General features: G+C 43.5%; 1 protein-coding gene across 2 annotated transcripts in view; it reads left to right on the top strand.

Annotated features, from left to right (window-relative positions):
• ANXA7 (annexin A7) overlaps positions 1 to 25,876 on the top strand; it is an 835,753-nt gene that overhangs the window by 346,458 nt on the left and 463,419 nt on the right. For both annotated transcript variants that reach the window (XR_011268601.1, XM_069610574.1), the window contains exon 7: positions 19,033 to 19,127. Coding sequence is in view for 1 of the 2 variants with exons in the window: in XM_069610574.1 (XP_069466675.1) it covers positions 19,033 to 19,127 (95 nt within the window). In the remaining variant the exon portion in view is untranslated. The remainder of the gene's footprint in view (positions 1 to 19,032; positions 19,128 to 25,876) is intronic.

Raw genomic sequence — 25,876 nt, 5'->3', positions numbered from 1 at the left:
AAATAGTATTAAAAACATAAAATCGGAAGTATGTTTTTCGGGCTCTGAATTGATGGTGGAATCGAAGCAACTGCTTGTATTTGTGTGATTATTATGATTTGTTGTTGTATTCAATGTATTAGTTATGATGTTTTGTGAGTTTCAGAAGCCGACTTTAGTGCCATAGAGTTATGGAAGTAAAATATCAATATTGAAATGTATACACAATTGATTAAAAAATGTTTAAATCTTTATATTTTCAACATTTTTCCAGAAGTTGCTAAAATTAAACATTTTCATTTCTAAACTTTCCATCTAAAATTCTTCTAAAAAAAAACCTTCATTAAGCTCTAAAGAGTATTCTACTTTAAATGCATATTCAATTTGAAAATTTAAACTCAAACTTATTTCTAAAATATTTTTACATTTCAATTTTCATCACAATAACATCTTTTGAAACACTTAAAATAAACTTCCAAATATGGAGCCATACTTGGTATATTGCAATATGTACAGAAACAGAATGAGTGTTAAGGCAGTAGGTCCACAATTCCTGTTCTAGAATTTTTTCATACCTATGTACCAGATGCCCCAAGTAAATCATATACAGTGGGCCCAATTTAGGACATTCTGTAAAGAAATGTTTAATAGTTTCTTAATTCCCTGTGATCTTACAAATTCTACAGAATCTGGACTCCTCTTGCAATTGAAATCGTATTCCTATAATAGCAAGCACTGGTAACTGATTAATACGCATCATCAGTCTGAGCCTGCGTACCTCCGGATCAGTGGAGATCATCAAATAAGGCTGAGGTCATCTAAATCTGTGAGTCACGTTGGAGATTGCTGGATAACCGCGAAGTAAAGACAAATGTTCATAGTTACAAATCCAGTCCCACTGTTGTAGTTTTTTTGCAAAAACTCTCTTTAATATTAAATAGTTTCTTTTTTTTTTTAACTAAAATCAGGTAGCCAATTTACGGAGTGGAACATATTCATTTGCAAATATTTATCCTCCTTCTGTGGCACGACAGAAATGTATGCGACCATGCCAGCCAGCCAATTTTCCTTACTAATGGTTTTAATTTGGAGAAACAATTTGCCTCTTCGTCTTAGTAATGTGATAATGAATTAATGTTTATATAGCGCCTTAATCCAAAGCGCTTTACAGAGCACATATTTACATACAATATCACCCAACTGAAATTGGTACTCGTTTATGGACCTCGAAAGGATGAAAGGCTGAGTTGGCTTTGCCGGGATTCGAACCTGCGACCTGCAGATCACACTCAGATCGCAGCAGCGAGCGCTCAAGCCGCTGAGCTATCTTACGGGCATTTCAAGTATCATTCCATTTCTCCAGCATTGGTATCTTTCATGGATTCACATGCTTAGAATATTCCCCATCGACAGACTGGGAACCCTCGGTTCCAGTCTGTCGACGGGGAATATTCTAAGCATGTGAATCCAGGAAAGATACCAATGCTGGAGAAATGGAGTTACAGGTAAGACACTATTCCCATCTTAAACCTTTCCTATCTTTCTTTACTCACTCACGTGTTCTCTTCAGGCTCTCTCATGGCAGAACAAAAACAACCAGGGGGACTTAGATGCGTGGGGTACAAGGGTACACTACACATCACAGTAGGGATGGTGTTACAGATAAGCCCAGGTCGAAGTCCCTTTTCGAACTTTGAAAACAAAATGCTATACTCAACAATTACAACTAGATGCCGGACTGTATGTACACCATGTGAATCTAAGCAGATTCAAGCACCAGAAGTACGATTGAAGATACTTTTGTTTGACCATAGCGTTTTACACTTGAGATTTTTGGTTATTTTTATATGCATCTAAAGACAAGCAGGTGGCAGCAGATACATTTTTACCATTTTTGCCTTATTTTTTGTGTGCACATTCGCGTTTATCATGCATGGCTACTAAATGTGGCTAGTGCTCTAAAATGGCGGTGCCAAGAGATTTTCACTTTTTCTTTATCCATATTGTAGTTTGGCCTTCTTCCTGCCTTGCAAGGTCAGGAAATCACATATAAGGTCATGCACTAGTTCGGGAAGCCTTTTTTCTCGGGCTAGTGATGCCTTTGTGTATGTGTGCGTCTGTCCTCCCTAGGATAACATTGGGAACAAGTACCATTGTCTTCTAACATTCCATTCCACTACCTTTTGGTCGTTGAATCTGTGTAGTAACTCCTGAATTACAAGACTATTCACTTACCTTAACAAATGGTTGAAGAGTATTTTATTGCCTCACTGGCACAAGTAAATGATGGCTTACTTGCAAAGACTCATTCTGGTGAGAAGCATTGTGGATCCTGTGACTTTTGAGCACAAGGCCCCGTTCTTCTTAGGTATTGGATTGCTCAAGTTGGGGGAAATCACTTTTGAACTGGTTCCATCATACTGCCTTACTTTACTTACTTGGGTTGAAAAGTTATTTGAATGCATTTTTGAAACAATGGTGAATGTATATATGTTTGAGTTTTGTGCAATTATATCACCAGTTGAATTGGTAATTGTTTGTAGAAGGTCTAGAATAAATAAGTGCATTTTTTATTCATATTTGTCTAAATTGAATTATTGCATATTATATTGGTGGGCTCATTAAGGGCCTGTGACCCCACTTACAATCTCCTGAGAATAGCCTTGACTGCTTTCCACATTTACCTTGATTGGGTTTTGGCTAACCTCTGAGTTCCCTGTTCACTATGACTAGGGCAGCCTTCTAAAATCTGTCCACCAGGCCAGATTAAAGAAATCCATCTTAACAGTATACACAGCATAGTTAATCATTTTACAGAAAAGACATGTTTTATATTTTGAGTGTAGTAGTGAGCCTAGACGGTGTCAAGCTTTGCTCTTCCTCAGGGCTCAATTAATAGTCCATAGATTATGCTTTGAACAAGATTCTGTCATGTAAAGCTGATTCATGATTTGTTCACATTTGATTGCGGTATTCAAATATTAATTGATGAGAAAATGTTTTGTAATATGACATGCATGCTACTTCACATATTAGTTTCACCATTAGAAATGAATGTTAGTTAAGGTAAAATGGCAAGATAAAAATAACTAAGGAAATCGCCCAAAAAAAAGCAAAACATTTTAAAAACAAGCCAACAGCCTTTTAAAGTCATTAATTAAATGTGGGACTAATAATTAATGGTCTGAATAAATGTTTGGCTTGATCTTTTCTTCTCTCTCAATTTTGTTGAAAAGTTCTTTCCTTGCTAAACGAAATGGGGCCTGGTGCCCTAAAAGTCACAGGTCCCAGAGTTTACCCTTTGCAGGAAGCTTGCTGTCTTTTAAGATGGCAGAGCAAGTGTTGCAGAGCCAATTTGTAGGTGCTCGTGTCTCAAGTAGCGAAATACAAAGCATGAAATGTTCTTATAAGGTCCTCTCCCAATCCCACCCCTTTAGGGGAAGCCCAGAGTGGGATCCTTGGCCAGAACTCCTGTGACTGCCTGTGACTGCCAGCCAAAGGGTATGGCCAAAGGGTATGGTAGGGTTGGGACTGTGCGCCTGTTGAACCTTACGGAGGGCGGAAGTGAATAGAAATGGGTATGTCAACTCCCCCCCCATCCCCTGTTATCTGATTCCATCATAAACTATGTCTGAGGCTTCTGATTCCACTGAGCGTGCTTACTTCTTGTCTTGGTTCCATTGGGGGAGGTCTAGGGATGGCACAGTTCACTTTATATGTCTGTATTTGGGTCTGGATAATCCGCAATTCTGTGCTCTGTTGAGACTGGACAGCTGGACGACTGGGCAATATAATGAAGAGACCACCACAATGCTGACTACCTCAGGGGACCCAGGACACAATTCGGGCAGGAGACCACGATGAAAACTGGGATCAGGTGGTGTAAGATGACTCTCGGGGTGGAGACAAAGATGCTGGTGCTGGTCCTACAAGACCCATCTTCATGCTGGAGAGCTGCAACTGCAGGGGACGTCCTCTTGTCTTCCAAATTGAGGGTCTGCTGTGTCCCTAGTCTGAAATAGGGAGGTCAACTGATGCAATTAGATGGGAGCTCGACAGTCCAAAGGGTAGTCCCAGGACACCTCTGCAGGCTTCCTTGGACAGAATCCTCAAGCAGGGGTCAAGACTGGTTGTTCCCACCGGTGCAAAGTTTGAAGCACTGATGAAGATCTTCAGGAGATCAGACAAACGAGCAGAGCTTTGCCGTGTCATTGCTGAAGGCAATGCTGGATGGCTGCAATGAAGATCCACAGGTTTTCAGTGGGGGATGCTCCTCTTCAAAGGGGTCTTGGCTCTGACAATCTGAAGAATGGCTACAGGAGTCCTCCTTTTATCCTAAATTCGAGCTGGAGTCACTTTCGAGCCCACCAATAGTAATTGCACCATTCAAACTGTCAGTGCTGTCCAATCACAGACAGCCTCTGGACACCACATGTGCCAAGCAATGTTCCCTGTAAACTGCGCGGCTGTGCGGCCGCCCACTTCTGATTCTGAGGCCGCACAAAAACATTTAATCACTGCACATGCTTTTGCCTGCCCTCCGTTCATCAGTATGCACTCAACCAATCACAAACTTTGCACAAATGGTTTCAATATGATTGGCTTCAGGCAGTGAAACAGCTTCCTCTTCCAGTCCTCGTGCGTAAAGCGTGGTATTGCAGCTTTCCACTTTAGTAAGAATACATGGCTCCATGATCGCGCTAATTGCTTCTCTCCCTGCTGGTGACCGACGCCTGCCATTTTCAGGCCCAGACAGAGCCAAGATCTTCGCGATGTGAGGGATTATTTCAGGGAGCTGCATTCCTCACACATCGGGATCCTCTCTCCACACTTCTCTATCCAAATATATGGATACAGACTACACAGCGCATTCTAAGGTGCTCTGGGGCTACAGTATTTATCCAACCTCAAGTGCTAAAAAAGAAAATGGCACTCGAGGCTTTTGTGAGTGCTTCTTTAAAAGCACAAATGTGTGTTTATTATTTAACAACGTTGATCGGTATTGAAAAAGCTGTGTGACATATGCTCAGATTACATGAACATGATGTCGGATGTCACACAAAGCCTTTGTTGGGGTGGGGATTATAAAGAGAGCTAGCGAAGGGTGGGATTGCTGCCGGCTGAGTGAGGGTGCTGCAAGACAGTTTTTCACTGAATGCACTTCACTGAAAGCATTGAAAAAGTTCTTTATCCGCAGAATTGAGTGACTGCTGGTTGCGCAGACAGTAACAAGTTCACGGAATAATGCATAAATCCTGATTTACAAAAGTTTTTTCAATGGGAAGCACCCACTGAAAAACACCTTGTAAATCAGGCCCATGGACACGTTGAGGGGGGGGTCGGAATTCATACTTGTTCCCCTCAGATCATGTGTGTAGAAATAGGACACCATTTATCTTAATGCATACATTTGACATATTGGATTCAAACCTTTGGAGTCTTTGACTTCATTGTCCCAGGCAGCTTTCTGTACCTCACGCTAATCGGATGGTGGCTTTATATGCAAATGCCTATGTGTTACTCGCAGGATAATGCGCACAGCCATGTTGCTAGAGCAATGGCTGCACTGACGCACTGTTTTTAGATTCTCTCAAGTGGCCAAAATATTTTAAGGGGCACAGTTTAAACACAGTCTAGACAAACGGATAGAATAAAACACACAGGAAGGATATGAACAAAATTAGGCCCTCCAACTGTAAACGAAATGCCTGCCCAGTCAAGCCTAGTCAAAGATTGTGCCAAGACACTTTCCCCGTTTCTCAATTCCTTCATCAACGCCTCCATCAACTCTAACTTTGTCCCAGATAGCCTAAAAGAAGCTTGGGTGCTTGGGTGCGCCCACTTCTTAAAAAAAAAAAAAAAACTGGGCCCAGAAATTGCCAATAACTACAGGTCCATTACCACCGTCCCTTTCTTGCTCAAGATACTGGACAAAGTTGCCTACACGCAAATCCAGCAATACCTAGAAGAAAACCACATCCTAGGCAAAAGACAGTCAGGCTTCCATCCAGGACACGGGACGGAGTCCGTCTTACTCGATCTTAAAATACAACTCACCGCCATCATGAACAAAGGCAAACTGGCACTTCTCCTTTTAGATCTGTCCGCTGCCTTTACCTTGTCAACCATGATATCCTAGGTATGCACCTAAAAAACGAAGCCCACTTCTCACCGGAAGCAGTCGCCTGGGTGGCCTCCTTCCTAAATGGAAGACTCATGAATGTCTTCTCAGACTCTGCATGCGCCTCCCCTACCACCATCCACTGCGGTGTCCCACAGGGCTCATGCACTTCCCCCGCGCTTTTCAATATTTTCACCCTCCCGCTCTTCAATGATCTTGACTGTCGTGACATAGCATATACCAACTACGCTGATGACTCAGGTACTACTCCCCTTAACTGGCATATACGAACAGGACGCTGCAGCACTAACCAAGATCTACTCAGCTATCCAGACATGGATGGCGGCTAACGGCCTTTGCTTAAATGTGGGCAAAACAGAGATCCACATAGTAAGCACTAGGGAAACGCTCAACAAGCTCCCACCACAATAAAAACCTTCACTATAGACAACTCCACCATCACAGTCTCAGCAGCTGTAAACCCCCTAGGAGTTTACCTTGACTCCTCACTGTCCATGTCACGCCAGGTCAATTCTATAGCCTCCTCCGCCACACTCGCCACAAAGGTAATCAATGCTGTCAAGCCTTTCCTCTCTACCAAAAATTGTCTATCGCCAGAGCCACAGTAGGTACAAAACTGGACTATTGCAATGCACTATTCCTGGGCACCTGGGCAAAAACATTAACAAACTTCAAGTCACACAGAACAATGCCCTTAGGGCAGCTCTGAGTATTCCTAAAAGGGAACACATCTCACAGGCCAGGAAAGATGCACACTGGCTACCGGTAAAAGAACGCATACTTTTAAAAACACTGGCCATCACGCACAGGTGCCTCTCTTCCGATGCCCCACCTTACATATCAGAAATAATCACCCTCAACTCATCTAGCAGACCAACTAGATCTCATCTGACCAACCAGATCTATGTACCAGCCTTCAAAAGAACCAAAGCTGGAGGGTCTAGCTTTCAACACTTAGCACCAAATAATTGGAATGCACTGCCCACAACTCTAAGAAACAAACGCTACTATACTGCCTTCCGCAAAATGCTGAAAACCATACTGTTATGCTAGATCCAACCAATAAGTATAGACACGCTGCCCAACTGTAACCCAAGTAACAGCACAACATACGCATGTTGCCATTCTCTGTACTATTGCGCCTGTTCTACATACTGTCACCCCTGTTCATTGCTATGCCTGTTCCAAGTGATTACTCTAACAGCGCCACGATGCCCCAGGACCGATGTGCGCTTTAAAAATGCAAATAATAAATAAATATTGTAGTCTAATGGTGGAATGCTTGTTTGCCCTGCAAGAGTTAAGGTGCTAAAATCCTGCTTTATTCAAAGATTTCTTTGTTTAAATAAATCTACTTTGACACATAAGAGGAACAGCTGGGCTATGTTGCCGGGGAAAGGGCAGTAGAAGTGTTCAATGTGATATTTATTCAAATAAGCTTATACATTTAAAACACTTTTCTGCGTTGTTGAGGGATTTTTAAAGCGAGTTAAACACGTATGTGCTTTATTCCCTGCGTGTCCATATAGTGCACACATAATTCACTCACACTAGTATGCTGTTTTGAAAACAAACAATACGAATGGCACGCGGCTACCCACCCTCGTGTTACAACAATGAGAAATCCGATTTGGAATGTGCCCTGGGCCCAGACCTTTTGATAATCTGGCCACCGCTTTTGTAGTGCAAGGATGCGCGGCCCTCTTTTTTTTTTTGATGTTTTCAAGACCATGCGCACAAACATGAGTGAATTATCATGTGTGCGCCAAGTGGACATGCAGGGTATCCAGCACATCTATGATTTAATATTCATTCAGCAATGCAGAATGGTGTTTTGGAAATGCATGTGTATTGCAATAAACATCACATTGAACAATGTGTCTTGTTCATAATTGCAGGTTTGCCGGCAATGTAGCAAAGCTGTTCCTCTTACTCTTTGTCAAATCGTATTAATGAGAAAAAAATTACTTTTAAATAAAACAGGATTTGAACAACCTATTACTCGCAGGGCAAGCCCCTTCAACTGTTAGGCCACTTGAGAAAATCGGGACATCTGGGGCATCTAAACAGCCTGCACACAAGTCTTACTTTGCTGCACACAGCCCAAAAAAATGAAGGAACATTGGTGCCCAGCAACAGATGCACGTACCAGGAGGAGGACTGGAACCAGACAGCTCAGGCCTCACATCCGGCCACGCATACAGCCGCTTTGCTCGGGAAGCCAAGGCTTTGCCTGGGAAAAGACTTCCTTTGTAGGGAATATCCAGCCCTGGGAAGACAGAAAAAAGACCAAAAGAAGGGAAGGCCAAGGGACATAGCAAAATCTTGTGGCACGGGCCATTTAGACTATATGATACCCTGAAAGGCAGCATGCGTTAAAATCCAAAGGGGCAAATGAGACTGAAAAAACTCAATAGAAAATATCTGCTGCCACCACATCATGTAAGTAACAGAAATGCTACTCAAAGCAAAAGAGCAATGGATCTACAAAATACCCCTACGCACCTCAATGTAAGTTGATGTGTGTAATGTAAAAACAAACAAGTAATTTTGCATTTATGCCATAGGGGACTGATCATTGCCCCCAAAATAGATCAGCTAAGGACATTCCTAACAGTGGGGGGGAGAGTGCGAAGGCACCATCATCACATCATTGACGCACTGTGGGAATCAACAGGTATGTCATTTCACCAAAATGCCAGGGGTAGCAGAAGTGACATCACGTGACACTTCTATGACATCACAGGAAGTGATGTCATTTGACCCAACCCCCAAGTGACATCACTGGAAGTGATGGTACACAACCTTTCACCCGTTGACGAAACAGGAAGCTGCATTACATAGCATTGTTCCTCAATACACTAAGAAAAATACGATTCCAATATCACTGTAATGCGATATACATTTCAGACAAGATTAGATCACCATATGTAGTGTTAATATGGTGATCTATGTTGTATATAGGCCCATATTACCAAATTACTGTGAATGTAAGCAGACATCCAACACAACAACCTGGACTATTGTACATCACTCGGGCTAAACTGTAAACCGAGCATCTCAGAGGCCTATACCCCAAGGCACAGGCATCCGTTGCCTGTCAAGTGTCTGGCCACAGACTGGAACCAGCAACTGACCCACACAAGTCCAACCAGAAAAATTATGATTTGGTGGATTGCCCAGAACTGTGCCACTGGTCGTGAATGATTTTAAACTTTCCAGCCATCAACCTTTTTTCTATTTGGTTAGTAACTCACAGTTTTATTTTGTTAGATGGGAGATGGAGGGGAAGGATGTGTTTTTATTATTTTCTTTGGTTCTTTATATCTTGCTTAATGTCAGCCTCCTCCATCTTCCAAGCACTGGAACAGGAACCAAACCCATGTTACAATGCATCCTCTTGTTCCCAAAGCAAGTGTGTTGCCCCCGAGTTATCCTTCCAAATATATATTTTTTGCTTAAGGATGCAACATATGGTTTATTACAAAGGCAGAGGGCAACTTAATCTCACCCTGCGTCTTTCTGCAGTGCTCCTGTGATGCAGGGCTGGCAGATCTGGGTCAAGTAAATGTCCAGGCAGGATTGGTGGCAGAAGCCACTGAAGCTCACCCCTCGTCACAGGCCCAGTGGCTGGATGTGCAAAGCAGACAATGAGAAACACTGATGAGATTTGTGTTCATGCTGTGCTGTCACTGTGTACTGCAGGCTGCTCCTACCCATTCCCAGCTAGCTAGACCTAGCCCTCATAGCCTTCCTGTTGCTACAGTACTGGGTATGAGCTGAACAGACAGCCCCACCTCTGAACTCAACCATTCAGGAATTCTTCACTAATGGACTGCCAACCTGTTACTGATAGCGGCTTCATGGTTTTTCCTGCATCCCCGCTATTTCTCCATATAACTAGATTGAGATTCCAGGTGAAAGAAAGCTGTCGCACATTTAGCTGCATTTGCAACTTAGTTTTTTTCAGGCACAGCACAGATCTCTGCTCTTTGTCCAGTGGCCCAGGGGTAGCAAGGGCAGGTCTAGGGATAGAAGAGGTGGCCAGAGGTAGCAGCTTCTACCACTGGCTCCCCCAAAGGACGTCCCTGCTACTAGTGTTGGCTGTCCTTAAAAAGTCCCAGAGGGAATAAGGTAGATAACGCTGTATCCTTTTGCCTACCATTCACAGACCAGGATCGAAGTTGACAACAAAGATTACTTATGTCTATTTTTTATACCATCCTGCTGGGGAGTAGGGAGGCCTGGACTAGGGTGGAGGAAGTCCATAGAAGGTGGAGACCAGGGAACCCTCCCTTAATCTGACTTTCCTACAGTCATTCGTCCATATATCTTTTGAACTTGGAAATAAAACACCTAAACTTCTCTTACGAGTTATTTGAAGCCATCTTTGACACATACTGTTAAAACTGATGGTGTTGAGGATGCTGGGCTATCTGATAGAGCTAACAATGTTGCAAACATTATAATAAGCTCAGAGCATCTGTGCTGATGTTAATGTGGTGGTTGTGATGCTTGCAGGCATAACGCTTCCATGTGGGTGGGAATCTGAGTGTAGTGTAAATGTGATCGTAAACTGAATGATGTGCCAGTTTGGGTGGAGAGAGCTAGTGTGGGTGCTCTTCAGGAGTCCGATTATTCAATTTAAAGCATAGGCTTGAACCCATAAAGTTTCAGTCCGCATGTTTTTACCTATCAGGATGAGGTGTTACTATTCAGGGTTTAGAGGCGAGAGGGAAAGGCACCTGTCCACCTTCAAGAGCATGCAAGTAAAAATACAAACATAATTGTGATTAAAGGCAGAAAGGGGAAATATATTTAGAGTATTCGATAGTGCAGGCCATGTCCGTTAGCCATAGTACGACAATGTGAAGGCATTGTTGGTCAGAAATTTCCTGTGTAGATTTTAATGTGGAACCACAGGAACGTTTGAAGCATAGCTGAAATATATATCACAAAGTCCACAGTAGCGGCTGTGTAGTTATGGTTAAGTTGCTAAACCCATAGGAAGAGCACTTTTTGGGCGCTTTAGAACTTCTCTCCCCCTGGACAAATCCTCACCCAACTTTGCAAAAAATATAAGTATATGGCCCACTCTGAATTTTTTTGCAAAGTTTGGTGAGGTTTGGTCCAAGGGGGGCAAAGTTAAAGGGGGGTCCCAAAATGTATTTATTTTTTCCATAGACTGAATGGAGAAAACATTTCTGTTGCGCCTAAACCGCTGGAAGGATTTTCACCAAATTTGCGGCAGGAGCGGTGGCTTGGTCCCAAAGCGTGCTTTTGTAAATTTGGTGAAATTCAGTCCAGTAGTTTTTTTTTTTTAAAACCCAAAAGGTAGGTCTAAAAAAATTAGTGATCTATGTCAGCAACGCTGACACGCTTCCTTGTTCACTCCGCGGACAGAAAACTGATTGGATAATCGGCTTACGTCATGTCCGCGGACACGCAACATGCTCTCTGATTTGGCTGGGATGAGGCGTGAGGTGCGTCAAATTGTTTCGATGCGCCTGCCATATTGGATGTGCGGACATGCACTGGAAGTGAGCATAAATCCAATTTTGTGGAGTGTGTTGGTGTGTATGAGTGCTTGGAGAGGGTGGGGGAGTAAGAGATGGGTCAAATGCTGTATTTGTTTAGGTGGGAGAAGGCTGTGATGTGTTTGCGGTGTCCGCGGTCACCGTGGTTGTCCGCGGATATACTAAACACTGGGCGCACTACTGGCTATTTCAGTTTAGCATGATGTTGGTTTTGGGTCGTTAGAAGAGCATTGGGTGAAGAGGGTATGTATTGAAGAGTTTGTACGTTGGTTGTAATTATTTTTTCGATTGTTAATTGAAGTCCATAGTTTTGAGGTGGATGTATTAGGTTTTTGGGTTGTGGTCATTTGGTAGGTGTTTGTTTCTATGGGTGTGTTATGCTGTAGTGGTTGTGGCCAGGGCCTAGAGTCTTGGGTGCATGGCCGAAGGCCGTACGCCATGCACCCAAGACTCTTGGCCCTGGCCACAACCACTGCAGCATAACTCTACAATGCTACCAAGCATTTTGATTGTGGTATGTGGGCTGCTTAGGGGGAAAGTTTTAAAAAATGTGAGTACTGATTGGTAGTAGTGTAATGGTGTCTATAGGATAGTGAGATGATGTGTGGATTGGTGAGGGGAAGCACTTACTTTTTCTGGACAGAAAGAGTAGGTTTCTTCTGAGTTCTCGTTCGTACTTTAGATGCTGTTAATGTAGACATGGATTTCTTTTTGCAGTAGTAGTGCTTTGATAACTGTGCATAACATGTACATGTACTTTTCTTTGCCTATGTGTATTCTGTATATTTTATTTACAATCTGTTAGTTGAATGTGCTTTAGAAATGAGTACAATAGTAAGTGCACAGGGCATACCTAGCTTTGTAAGGTTATTGGATGTTAGGAGATAGAAAAAATAATTGTATGCTTTGTTTGCTATTTTTACAGGGTAAATGGCAGAAACTGTATGGAAAAGTTTGCAATGTATGTATTTGTGAAGGTGTGGGAAATTAATCGGAAGGATTTGATGGGGTCAGCAGCTTATTACTCAGTAGGTGATTACTAAAGTACTGGGTGATTCTGTGTTGCTTGGAGATGGGAGAGTCTGAAATAAAGTAAGGGTTGCAAGGAAGGACCTGGTGCTTGTGTTGCAGACTGAAGGGAAGGGGGGATATGTTGTATGTCTTGCTTTACAACACTGTACATAGTTGTAGATGATGTGATAGATATGACTGCACCTGTGCATAGCTGAATGCTGTTGTGAAATCTAGTACGGAATGGACAACCAGCTGGAATGAGAGAGCTGTGTAGGTTGGAAGAACAGTTGTAGAGGCAATGGTGTTGTTTTAGCTGGGAGCCTTTCAAATGGTATTGGCTATCCGTGTGCATAAATAAAGGTGCATGTACTCATCCTTGCTGCGTGTAATTTTCTAACAAACTAGAAAGCCCTTTTCCATAATTATACTGTTTCTCCCATCTTTTAACATGAAATGACAGTTTGTTAGATAGCTGTGTGTGTTGTGTCTGATTACTAATAATCATTTGTAAAGGAAGTTGAAATGATAGAATGTATGTGAAATAAGGAGAATGTATAGAAAGGGAATTGTACGTACATCTTATACACTCTAATGCATTAAATGCTATCATGGTTGAAATATGGTTGAATACGTGGCAGTGGTTACAGAAATGATAGAATGAATGAAGAAAATAACAGTTTGCACATTGCAGTTAATAATATGGGTAAATAAAAATTTGGAGAGCAGACAACTTTGCAAGTGACACTTGATGATAGTAGATGGGAGAAATGACAGTAAGCTGGTTTTACAGGTTACACAGGGTAAGTGGCAGTTACTCTGTTGATATCCATTTATACAAGAGATGTACATGTACCATACACAGCGGGAGACTCCTGATTTTTCTGTGAAAAACATTATTTTTCACATTCTCCCACCAAAAATATATCTTTGCCCAATGCATTATTATGACACAAATGTTTCACGATTTTTCAGAGGAAATGTCCCTCCCAGGTGGGTCGGAATGTTGCCATGTATGATGTACTGTGCAAAAAATATTCATACGTGTACTTTGTGTTCATGCATGTCGATGTGCATGAATCTGTAAGTAGAAATGTTGGAGAGTTTACTATTAGCTGTAGGTGCTTGGTAGTCACAGCGCAATTGTACTCGGAGTGATCAAAAGTACATCTGAAGTGCTGACTTGTGATGGAATTAGATGTAGAGGTCTTGCATGTGATTGGTGGATGGTTGTGTGACTGTTTAACAGTAGCCAATGAGGGAATGGTGCAGAGTGAAGTGGAAGGGGTAGAAGGGCTGCCCCAGTGTCACTTACGTGCTCCGCAGATGGCGCATGCCACATTCGGGGCTTCTAAGCATTAAATGGGAGTGTATTTTGAGGATTAGCCAATCAGGTATTGAGAGAGGCTGTGTGTAGTGAAGATGGCAGAGGTGGAGAAAGTCAGGGTATTGTAGCCACATGTGGTTGTTCTGCTCTGTGGTGCTTTGCATTTGGGCTATGTCAGTGCCCCTACTTTGTTGTAAGATCAGCAAAACTTGGTTCAGGCAGTCATGAAAGTGCTTCCAAATGCGAAGGTTATTTTTTCTGCTTTGGTATCTAGGGCAGTATGGGACAATAGTTCTGTTTTTTGTCCTCAGCAAAATGTTGGTAGGTGCTTAATCAACCGAGGCATGTTTGCTTTTATGCCTAGAGCTGGCATGTACTTTTGCAGCAATGAGAACATTGACCCTGGTAATGTTGATTACTTTAAAGAAGATGGCAGGTCTTTATCTTTTATGGGAAATGCCACAATGCTGTTTCGGAACATAAGGGTTGCTTTGGAGAAGGTAATGTCAAGTTTTTTGGAGAAAAATGAGGAAAAACCCCAAAAAGAAATACAAAATAAAAGGTGTTTCCAAAGTATGTGCAAAACCCCCCAAAAAAAGGCTAGTTTCAGAGCCAACCTCAAAGGGGAAATGGGCACACTATTTCAATTTTACATACATGCATACAGGGAATTTGAGGCTGAGAGGCATGCAAATGAGACTCTGCAGAGCAAGGGATTGGTCAGTGGGGTTTACTGGGTGTGAGGTGTGAGCAGAGAGTTTGTCAGAGTGTTTTTCCTGAGAGGAGAGTAGATGGCTATGGCTGTTTGTTTCAGAAAGCAAATTCTCTGGATTTTGGGAGACTCATGGATACATTGGTTGGAGGTGCATGCAGATCGCTGTGGAGTGGCTGCACATCTTGGATTCCCTCATGTGAAAGTGCACTGGCATGAAGTGCGTGGAATGAAGTGGCTGGATTTGGTACTTCTTTGTGCTCCTTTGGTGACAGTGTCATCCAGACATTATTATTCATTGTGGAGGGAACAGTTTAGGACATGTCTCTGGAATCTCTTTGCAATTTGCAATGAAAGGAGGACTTGGGGAAAGTCATGGACATGTTTCCAAAGTCCAGAGTAATTTTTTCTCGTATTACGCAGAGACAAATGTGGCTGCGTTCTTCTTCATTTGGTCCACAAATGGAGAAAGCAACGTGCAATGTCAACAAGGCTGTTTTTGCCCTTTTGAGAGATGTTGGCATGTCCTCTTTTCACAAAGAAAATATTTTGTTTCGTAGTACACACATTTTTCGCAGAGATGGAGTACATCTTACTTAGCTGGCAATCATATTTTTCTGCGAAATATACAAAATACATTGCAACCCTTTTTGGAATTATAGCAATCCATTTTGCAGTAGGTGTTGATCATTTGAAGTTTTCGAAACACAAAAAAACCCACAAAAAGTCTCTTTTCAGAGCCACCACTTCCTCCCAGAGAAAAGTGCAATGGTTGTTACAGGGCATCACTGCACAGATTTTAGATGTCTGCGGACAGTCCGCGGACTTCTAAAAATGCACAGGGCACTGTGCATTTCATTGTCATTTGTCTTTTTGAACTGTGAAAGGCGGCTCTGAAAAGAGCCTTTTTTTGTTTTTTTTTTAAACACGACACACAAGGAAAGGAAGGGAAAGGAGGGTAAGGAAGGGGCACCAACCACGGGATAAGAAAGGGCAGGTGGAGAGAGGAAGATGTAGGGTGGGCCTTATTCAGGTAGGTAGCAGTTCTTCTGATGCTCCTTGACAACAGTCTCAAAAGCACTTTGAAGGTTCTCCCCCTGCAGAATACTGCGTCGCAGTACATGCACAATACTGTGACCCTCGAAAGGTACGGACCAACAGCATCATGTTGGCCTGCGAGGCAGCTGGAGGGATGCACTGCCCCACAGCAGTGTCTCTTGTGGTGGCAGGAGCGGAAACAGAAGATACTGCAGAGGAACGCAACCTACTACGTTTATCACAAGGTACAACCTTACGAATAGCCCCACCGTGGAACGATTTTAGGTGTCGCTTCATTGCGGTAGTACCATAGCTGTACAAACACGGTTTCCCATGACTCAGACCATCTTGCACTGATTGCAGGTCACCTTGTGTGCACGTGTTTTTGCTACTCCATCAGTGGTAAATAACCTCCACACCCAAGATTTACGATGAGAACTAGTAGTAGGGACTTCCACTACCTCATCCTCTACATCCTTTTCATCACCCTCCTCTGTATCCTGACGCCTGTTCCCCTCTGCAGGCCTCACAGGGAGGTGTTGGTGGTGGAGGGGTTGGGGGTGTTGCTGAGACAGCAGTAGCACCAGCAGCAGCCATGGATGCCATGAGGACAGCTGTTTCAAAGGGCAAGAGCAATCCAAGGCAACCAGGAGCAGTCTCTGTCCTGGAAGCCCAAAAACAAAATAAGGAGCAGCTCTGGGGTTTGGCCAAGACACTTCGAACAGTAAGAAAGGGCAAAAAAAAATCCAAAAAGTATGCAGATCACCAGGGACATAGTGTGGGACATGTGCAAGACTGAACTTTCCCAGGAAAATACCTTGGATTGCTGAAAAAAAAAAACTTTTTAGGTGTCTGGGGCCCGGGCAGTGTTCGTTACACTTAGCACGGTGCGGTTACATGATGACGTCGAGGACACGATGGCGAATGGGACGGTTGTCGTAGGACACCAAATGCGCGGTGTCGGGTCTACGCATGCGTACGGGTGTTTTACAGACAGTGTTCCAGTCCCTGAACTAATTAAAAGTGCGACATACGTACGGCCGACAGTTGCGCACAGGCACGATGTTCGTAGGGGCAAGGGTATGCTACGCATGCGCGCCCGTGTTATACAGACAGTGTTCAGATCCCCGAAAAAAATAAATGTGTGTTTCAACTTTTCGGACAGGGGGACGGACGGGCTATGTGTTCTACGGGCATATTCATTCTGGTTATGGATAATGCCAACAGGGGGAATGTTCTTAGGACACTTTATTTTGCATACCTACGAACATGCAGACGTCTTTAGTGTTCTGCGGACACCCCCATTTTGACTACGGCCAATTCGAACAGGTATAGTGTCCTTAGGACACCCCCATTTTGGTTAATTGAGGATATCCCCGACAGCCGCGCTGTCCGCGGACAACCTAGCAGCCTTTTTAAAAGAAAATAAGACACGGAGGAATATACTAACACACTTTATATTTTATTATTGTATAAAAGTATAAAAATTATTAAAGAGTGGGGGAACCAGAAAGCTAAACAAATACAGGGGAATTAGGGGTTTGGACATGATGGATGGTAGGGGAGGAAGGGGGTTAAGTCTCATCGTAACGTTTTTCTTGCTGGAGAGGTTTTGGGGATAGTTGGCTGGGACATGGAGAGGGGCAACATGTACATGTGGGACAGTGATATTTAATGTTCTGTTTTATGCGGTCCTCCACAAAGTTTCTTAAAAGATTTACATTTTTCATTAACAGAACCATTTTTAGCTCAATTTGCTGCAGAGGACTTTCTAACGTCTCTGTTGGTATATTATTTTTAATGTCTGTATGGTCTGATAAAAATAAAATGTGTTAAGTACACATAAAGTAATGGTTATTAATTGGCTTATATAGAGAAGTGTAGTCTCTACCATTAGTATCACTGTCTTCACTCATTTCATCCCGAGGAAATCTTTCTTCCAACCATTCCAAAGTACTGGACATTTCTGTGTAAATAAAATATTAGTTTTAGTGTACCTAATACAGAAAGTTTATAAATATATACAATAAATGTAGTGTACTCACTAGTTTCTTGCTAAGTTTTGCTGTTACTGCTGTGTAGGTGTCCTGTTGATTTCTGCTGTGCAATTTCTGAGAGGTAATTCTGTTGGAAGCATATTTATTGTGTTTTGGTATATTCCACTATGTTGCATATGATATGTAATTGGACTGTTAGTGTCTTACATACACAGTTTCACTTCTTATTTTTGAATGTAATTTATTTATGTGCTGCTTTTTGAACATGTTTAGTGTTTTTATTTTGGATGATATAACAATGTAAGCTACTCCCTGAGTTTTTTGATAGTGTTGATGTTGTCCGAGTCCGTCCACAAACAGGCGCATGGTCCATGCATATCAGACCCACTAGCGCAGGTAGGGTATATAAACTAAGGGCATCCTAGTAAACATTTATCAAATTTATATTATTTATATATCAAAGATGACATCAAATATATCTTAAAGAACTTATGACAAGGTTAACGTCTAGATATATAGCACCTTTTTCAATTTTAATATTCTGACTGTCAGTGAACAAAACCAGCTGGCCTATATATGTCAGTGAACAAAAACAAGTGGCCCAGATATGTGACTCCATCAGTGATATCATCAATGACATTTGTGATGGCATCTTTGATGTCCCGGGTGTTAGTCTTAGCAGTGCACAGTGGTGGCGCGAGTTATGGTTGCTTAGCTTACCATAACTGGCGAATTTCTTGGGTTTTTCGGTTTCACTTGTAACCATAACATCCCTTTAACAAAGGTTTTTCATTGAATTTCATAGGTTTTTATTAGTGCAATTTAACCATAACGTCCCTTTTAACAAAGTTTTTTCATTATGTATATATATTTCTGAGGCTTGTGAAATCTGCTTAGATCACATGCTGTGCATAGGCTGAACTAAACATGTGAGAGATCATGGGTACAGTGGACGTCACACTAGGGATAGTATTACTGGCATGCCCTGTGTCGACGCCCATTTTCGAGTTTCGAAAAACAAACTGTAATACTCTGCAGCTTCCACTAGATGTCAGCCTATGCACAGCATGTGAATCTAAGCAGATACAAGAATCAGAAATACGATTATGGTGAGTAATGTATCATATATATTATTTTTTCCCGGGTTGTTTGTCCATCCATGTGTAAGCTTATTTCCCTCACAGGGGTGTTTTCCTGTAAATGAAAATTAAATGAACAATAACATATGTAGGTGATTGCATTTTTAGAGCTGTCATTGCAAAAGTTGAACTCTTATGTCTTTATTACAGGAACTGATGAGCAAGCTATCGTTGATGTTATTGCCAATCGTTCTGGTGATCAAAGACAAAAAATTAAGGCTGCTTTTAAAACTGCGTATGGCAAGGTAGGCTTTTTTGAAATATCTGTGATAGTCTATTCTTGATTCCTATTGCCATCTTTGCTCTGCCTTCTTCCTGAACACACCTGGAACATCCTGCTGTAGATGAGCCGCTTGAGGTGAGTTCATTACCTAATGAAACCTCACAGGCTGAATCAGCTAACAACCCTTGAATATGTATCGAACAGAATTTAAAAGCAGACTTGGAGGCTCTGCTGCAGACATGGAGAAGGACACCAAAGAAAAGAAAGCTGTACTACCCAGAAAAGCCTTTCCCTGGGTTTTTTTGTGGTCAGACGCTCAGTCCTGTACAGGAACTGGTAAAGCCCCCTTTAGTTGTTGAGAATGCTACCTTCTTTTGGCGTTTTCTGTGAGATATTTGCCAATACCCTGCAGTGAGATCAAAACTACTGAGATACTTTGCAGCACCCAGTCTGTTCACCCACTCATCAGTTCGTGGAAAGGGATGATGATCTGTCTTGCTGACAAAATTAAGAACTCTGTTAACCGCACAGAATCTCAAATCTGTGGTGCCTGCTTTTGGTACCAAGACCACGGGACTGGAACAAGGACTGCTACAGGGCTCTATCGACCCAAGATCCAACATCTTGTTGACCACATACTTGATGTAACACCTTACTTTGTCTGACATCCTGAAAATCCTACTTTTGGTAGGCACACTATCTCCAGTATCAGTGTCATGCTTTTATCGAGGCACTAAGCCTGGAGTTGGGGAACACCAGAGGGAAAATTGCTTCAGCAAATTTTTCACCTCAGCTTGCTGTTGCAGTGTCAGTTGAGGGGACAAGTCAACACCCTCAATGGAGTCATCCGAATTCCGGTTCCTCCATTTCTGAACCCAGTAGCGGGGCTCCCATTTCAACCCTATGAATGTAAGCATTCAAACGATTCACGTGGAACACGCCTGATTTAGTTCTGCCAATGTCCACTAAATATTTACCTAGTCTTTCAACTATCTGGTAAGGACCAGAGCACTTGTCCTGTAAATCTCTAGATCGTATAGGGTTCATGATCAGGATTGCTTGGCCTGCTGAAAAATTAACAATTGAAGCTTTCGGGTCATACCAATGTTTAACCAGTGCTTGTCCAGCCTTCAGCTTGTCATTGTCCTGATCCATCAGAACGGCAATCCTTTTCCTTAATCCAAGCACATAGGCCATTTCATTTGTAGTGACAAGAGGAGTGTGTGACACCCATCGTTCCTTAACTATATCTAGAGGTCTCCCGATGGGGTGTTCAAAGGGACTAAAACCAACCCCTTCTTGAGGTACCTCTCTGTAGCTAAATAATAAGAATGGCACTAGAAGGCACAACTTTTTTCTTTGGGGCTCCACAAGGGCTCCAAAAATACTGTTGAGGGTTCTGTTGAATCTCTCACTTAGACCATTTGTCTGTGGATTATATGTGGATGAAAATCCATAAAACACCCTACATTCCTTCCACATAGCCGGCATATACTTAGACATGACATTGCTGCCCCCATCAAACACATCTTTAGAGAAGCCAACCCTAGTAAATATGCTTATCTCAGCCTCGTGCTGAAAGAATCGCTTCTCGCAGATCTGTGCAATTAGTAAGGGTCATGAACCAGGCTTTTTATGGCGGAGGGGGCAGGTTCCTGTCTGGTCACTTAATTTGACGAGGATGATGTTTATTATCACATTTTAAAAGCCAAACCTTCCCATGTTGCAGACCCTGATGGTCCACCTATAACTATTTTCAAGGGCAAACCATTGCTCTGGTCAAAAATCCTATTTGATTTGAATAAGTACATTTTAAGGATTAAATCTACCCCTTCTTCCTGGAAATCTTCTATACTTGTTCATATTTTTAAAAAGGGCAAGAAGAGCCTCCCTTCCAACTATAGGCCCATCGCCCTTCTGGATTTGTCTAGTAGATGTTCTCATCAATTATCCGAAACAACTTGATTGGTCTACATTGGATAAAATCAGTGACACAAATTAATCTGCGTTCAGACAGGGAATGGGCTGTTACTTGAATTGTCATATCCTTTCATTGATCAACAGCAGGCTCAACTGAGGCGGACATCGCTGGCATTCATAGATCTATCAAAATCGTTCAATATGGTAAATCGAGAGCGACTTTGGGCCAAGCTGCAGAAGTTAGGTTGCCCTGCAATGTTACTTAGTCTCTTACAACTTCTATTTACTAATACAAAAGTTAGAATCTGACTCTTTACTAATAGTCTAATGGTCTACAATCCACAGCGCTTGTATCTAGACAATTGAACAAGAGGCAACAGGGCTGCAGGTGTCTGGGGAGTGTGGATATACTGCCAATATAGTTCCACTGAAGTAAATGCTGATTAAACACAAACAGGTCCCAGTCACACTGCGCCAAGAGAAAATGCAAATAAGGGCTTGCAGTCCAAAGGATTTATTTGAAAAGAACAGCCTAACATGTGTTTCGAGCTAAATCCAGCTCTTCATCTGAGGCTTGCTATGAGGATTGGCCAGGTAATTAAATTATGTAGGCAGTGCCAGGAAAACCTCTCAATGCTTAGCTAATGCAGAAAAGCTAGATGGCCGTACACGTAAAGTGGCCTACAAGCCCTTATTTGCATTTTCTCTTGGTGCAGTGTGACTGGGACCTGTTTGTGTTTGATCAGCACTTGAAATACTAACAAGCATGAAGAACCTTGGTTGCACCATGAAACAACTTATCTAGCATGGAATTCTGAGAAAAACGATCAACCTAAGATCTCTGCCTTCATCGCCCGAGCTAGGAAGCTGGATTTGAAATATGAAAAAGTATCCATATTCCTGCTGCTGAGGTTTTACATAGGCAATATAGTATTGTGCCTAACCTATGGTACTGAAACCTTTCCAGCTGAAGTGTATGGTTATAAATAGAGCACAACATTTGGCATAAACTATTGAACCTTCCTTTTGGGGTTCCGATGGTTGTGATTAGTTATGAATTAGGACTTGGATCTCTCCAATCCCATGTGTATGGGAAGTCATTACTTCTAAATAGGGACACATTTAACCCCCTGCTCTAACAGACTCAATCTTGCTCAACCTTAAATAATTGGGCATATAAATTAAGAAATAGGGCTACAATGGACATCTCGGAGGGAAATCACCCAATAGATTTTAGAAAAATGTTTAAGACTTAGGTGAAATCTGCATGCTACATGAGAAGTTGACAGGGCTCGATTGAACATCTTGAGACCCTTGCGAATTTTCAGATTTTGCCATGAGGTTTCTTAAGGTTGAAACATTAATTGGAACATATTTTTGCAGAGTACCCCCAATGCCATTTTAGACGACTTTATTTTTCATGTTTCGTTTAACACTTTAACCATCTGCTAATTCTATATGGGTGTCCATTCTGAATGGCACACACATTTCATTATGCATAGCAGCAACCAACTATTTATTTGAATTATTAGAAATGAAATAGTTATAGTAGATAGAGTAGTTTTAAATTATAGGGTATACATTTATTATAATGACATGTCTGATTTAGCTTTATATGCATGAATTACGTATTTGATGTTTTGTGTCTTGTAAACTAATACGCTGTTTTGTGAAAGGTTTATCTTTTATAAACCCTCTGGCAATAAAACAAAAAAATATATATATATATATTTCTGAGGCTTGTGGAATCTGCTTAGATCACATGCTGTGCATAGGCCGACATCTAGTGGAAGCTGCGGAGTATTACAGTTTGTTTTTCGAAACTCGAAAATGGGCGTCGACACAGGCGTGCCAGTAATACTATCCCTAGTGTGACGTCCACTGTACCCAAGATCCCTCACGCGTCTAGGATCCTCAGATCGTTTTTTTCCGCCATACTGGTCGGAAGCATCTTGCGGAGTCCCCTGGCCTTAGCCATACTTTTGCTAATAATTGAAATTTAAAATTCTTTATTGACATCCTTCCCCACCCCAACGTCGACCCTCGACGACGGCTGGAGAAGACATCGACCGTCGGCTGCCGCACGACGGAGCTGGGCCTCGGAAGGCCGCTGGCCTCGGCCCGGGCCTGGTAGGCCGCTGGCCTCGGCCCTGCAAGTAGGGAGAGTGGGGGGTGGTACATACTCTTCACTCTTGGTACATAGGTACACCTTATCTTATATATTTCCTACACTTACCAGCCCGCTGCCTTTAGGTGCGTATGGAGGGTACCCCTTTCCAATTCTGCCCCAAGTGCAACCGCAAATACCCTTGGGTCGACAGGCACGCCTCGTGCAATCTCTGCTTGCCGAGGGACCACCCCGAAGCGAACTGCAGAGCGTGTAGTAGGTTTAAACCTAAGACACTTAAGGACCGTTCGACTAAGCGTTGGGCCCACCATGCCAGGCAGGCGGCCATGGCAGCGGAGGGCGCCTTCAGCGATGGCAGCGACGCCGTACTTTCGGACGGCGAGGGCATTACGGCGTCGAAAGACAGCCGAGCGCAGGTCCCCGACCTCGGAAGGTCGTCCGGCAGGGCGGCTATGGGGAAGACCCCCGGCGACGCAAGCGCTACACACCCTACACACACTAAGCACACTAAGTCCAACCGAACCTCGACGACGTCGACTTCTCGGAAAGAGGCACAAATAGAACGGTCCGACTCGGTGTCCTCTGGGCGCTCTCGATCGAGATCGCCTCATTAAGCAAAGCAATCATCCACTCTTGCCAAGAGTGCCTCGCTCCCTAGACTAACGGAAGTTTGATCGTCGGAGGACGACGACGACTTCCACCCCCAGGCCGCGCTCCAAGAGACGGAGCCCGCAGTTAACACCAGCGAGGCCCCACGCTCGAAAAACACAGATACCTCTCCCGATCCTCGACGCCAGGCGTCGAAAGTCTCCGGGGCCTCCAAGGGACAGGGAAAACATTTTTCCACACACGGGGAGGGGGGGAAACAGCGGAAAGCACATTCTTCCACCCCTGTACGACCATCCTTCCCCCCTAAGCAGACAGACAAATACAGGTCTACTGAGAGATCAACATCCAGCAAGGGTACCCTTGATAAGTCCCCTAAATTGCCTACTAAAGTCATCCCCTGTTCCAAAGAATGGTCCAGTGAAGACATAGACAGGGTCATGTCAAGGATGTCTTCCTTGGCTGATTTCTACGACAAGAATCCAGAGCATTTCCTCTCGTATGACCCTCAGGGGGCCACACCCTCAGGTTCCACTGATCCTATCCCCCTAAGTAAAAAGGCCCGGTTCGAAAGACATGAACCCTTCGAGGTGCAGCCTTACTCTACTCCATTCCCTGAGTGGGACCAGGAGTTTGAAATCATGGAGGAACAAACCGGGACGGAATACTATGCGGATGATGAGGATCAGGAGGAGGGAGAAGATGAGCAGGAAATTTACAGAGTAGATTCCCCGGTAGAGAACGAAGCCCCAGTTACCGACTCGCCAGTCGATAACCAGCCCCTCCTTAATGAGGTTCTCGCTCGCGCGGCAGAACATTTTCACATCGACACCCACGGTGTACAGGAGGAAAGGGACTTTGCAGAAGAGTTGGTGGGAGAGAGGAGGCCGGTCGCTCAGACCATCCCTATCCTTAAATCCATCCAACGAAGAATAGATCCGTCCCTGGTGAACCCAAACCTCACCAGAGCAGTCAACCCCAGGGTCGAAAAGCTTTTCCAGGCAGCCCAGTCTGACCCTCTCTATATAAGAGGACATCTTAAACCAGACTCCCTAGTTGTTACCAACACTCGGAAGAGGGCTGGAACACCCTTATCTTCATCAGAAGCTCCTCCCGACAAGGAGAGCAAGAAACTTTACGGGTTTGCCAGGAAGGTAGCCTCAACGTCCGCCTACCAAGCAAGGATTGCTAACTCCACCACCCTGTTGGCCAGCTACAACTGCCATCAAGGGGAAGAGGTCGCGGCGCTCATAGCCTCTGCTCCTGAACCGTTAAAGGGCCAATTGGCTCGGATCTCGGCAGAAGGGAGAGCCGTGTCTGGTTGCATATTAAAAGCAACTTTCGACGCCGCGGACAACGCAGGAAGATTGATAGCAGAAGGTACTGTTATCAAAAGACATGCGTGGTTACGGCAGTCGGGGTTCAAAACAGAAACTCAGGCTTCATTAATAGACAAGCCGGTGGAACCCGATCTATTGTTTGGGAAAGCGGTCGAAGACGCACTGAAAAACGCCAAGGACGAATACGAGACACTGAAATCCCTTGGCCAACTAACCAACAAACCCCCTAACCAGAGGGGGAATAGTAATTTTCGTCGCCCACGCGGCCAAAATTCACAAAGAGGCAACTATGCCCAGGGACAGGGTACACAGTGGAACAACAGCCAGCAGTCTACCCAAAGTTACGGCAGGGGTAACAAAAGAGGGCGTGGAAGAGGCAGAGGCAGCCCCAACAAGGGAGGTGGCACGCCTCCACCAAAGCAGTGACGCTCAGTTCAGGGTCCCTTCTCACGCAACCCCAGTAGGGGGACGCATTTCCAACTTCACCCAGGCTTGGGAAGGGATCACCTCAGACAGATGGGTGCTGTCAACAGTGTCCACAGGATATTGTATAGAATTACTGCAGCGTCCCCGGAACCATCCTCCACGACAAAAAGTACACTCCTTAGAACATCAGAAGATCCTTCTCGAGGAGATTGCCATTCTGCTAGAAAAGGACGCGATAGAGCTCGTCCCAGGACACCAGGTAAACAAGGGTATCTATTCAACTTACTTCCTTGTGCCAAAGAAAGATTTGACAATGCGCCCAGTACTGGACTTACGGCCTGCCAACAAGTA

Source organism: Ambystoma mexicanum, chromosome 8, assembly GCF_040938575.1.
Source record: "Ambystoma mexicanum isolate Mex_15411 chromosome 8, UKY_AmexF1_1, whole genome shotgun sequence".
NCBI lineage: Eukaryota > Metazoa > Chordata > Amphibia > Caudata > Ambystomatidae > Ambystoma > Ambystoma mexicanum.
The sequence above is the reverse complement of the archived record's forward strand: the minus strand, read 5'-3'. Positions and strand labels throughout refer to the sequence as shown.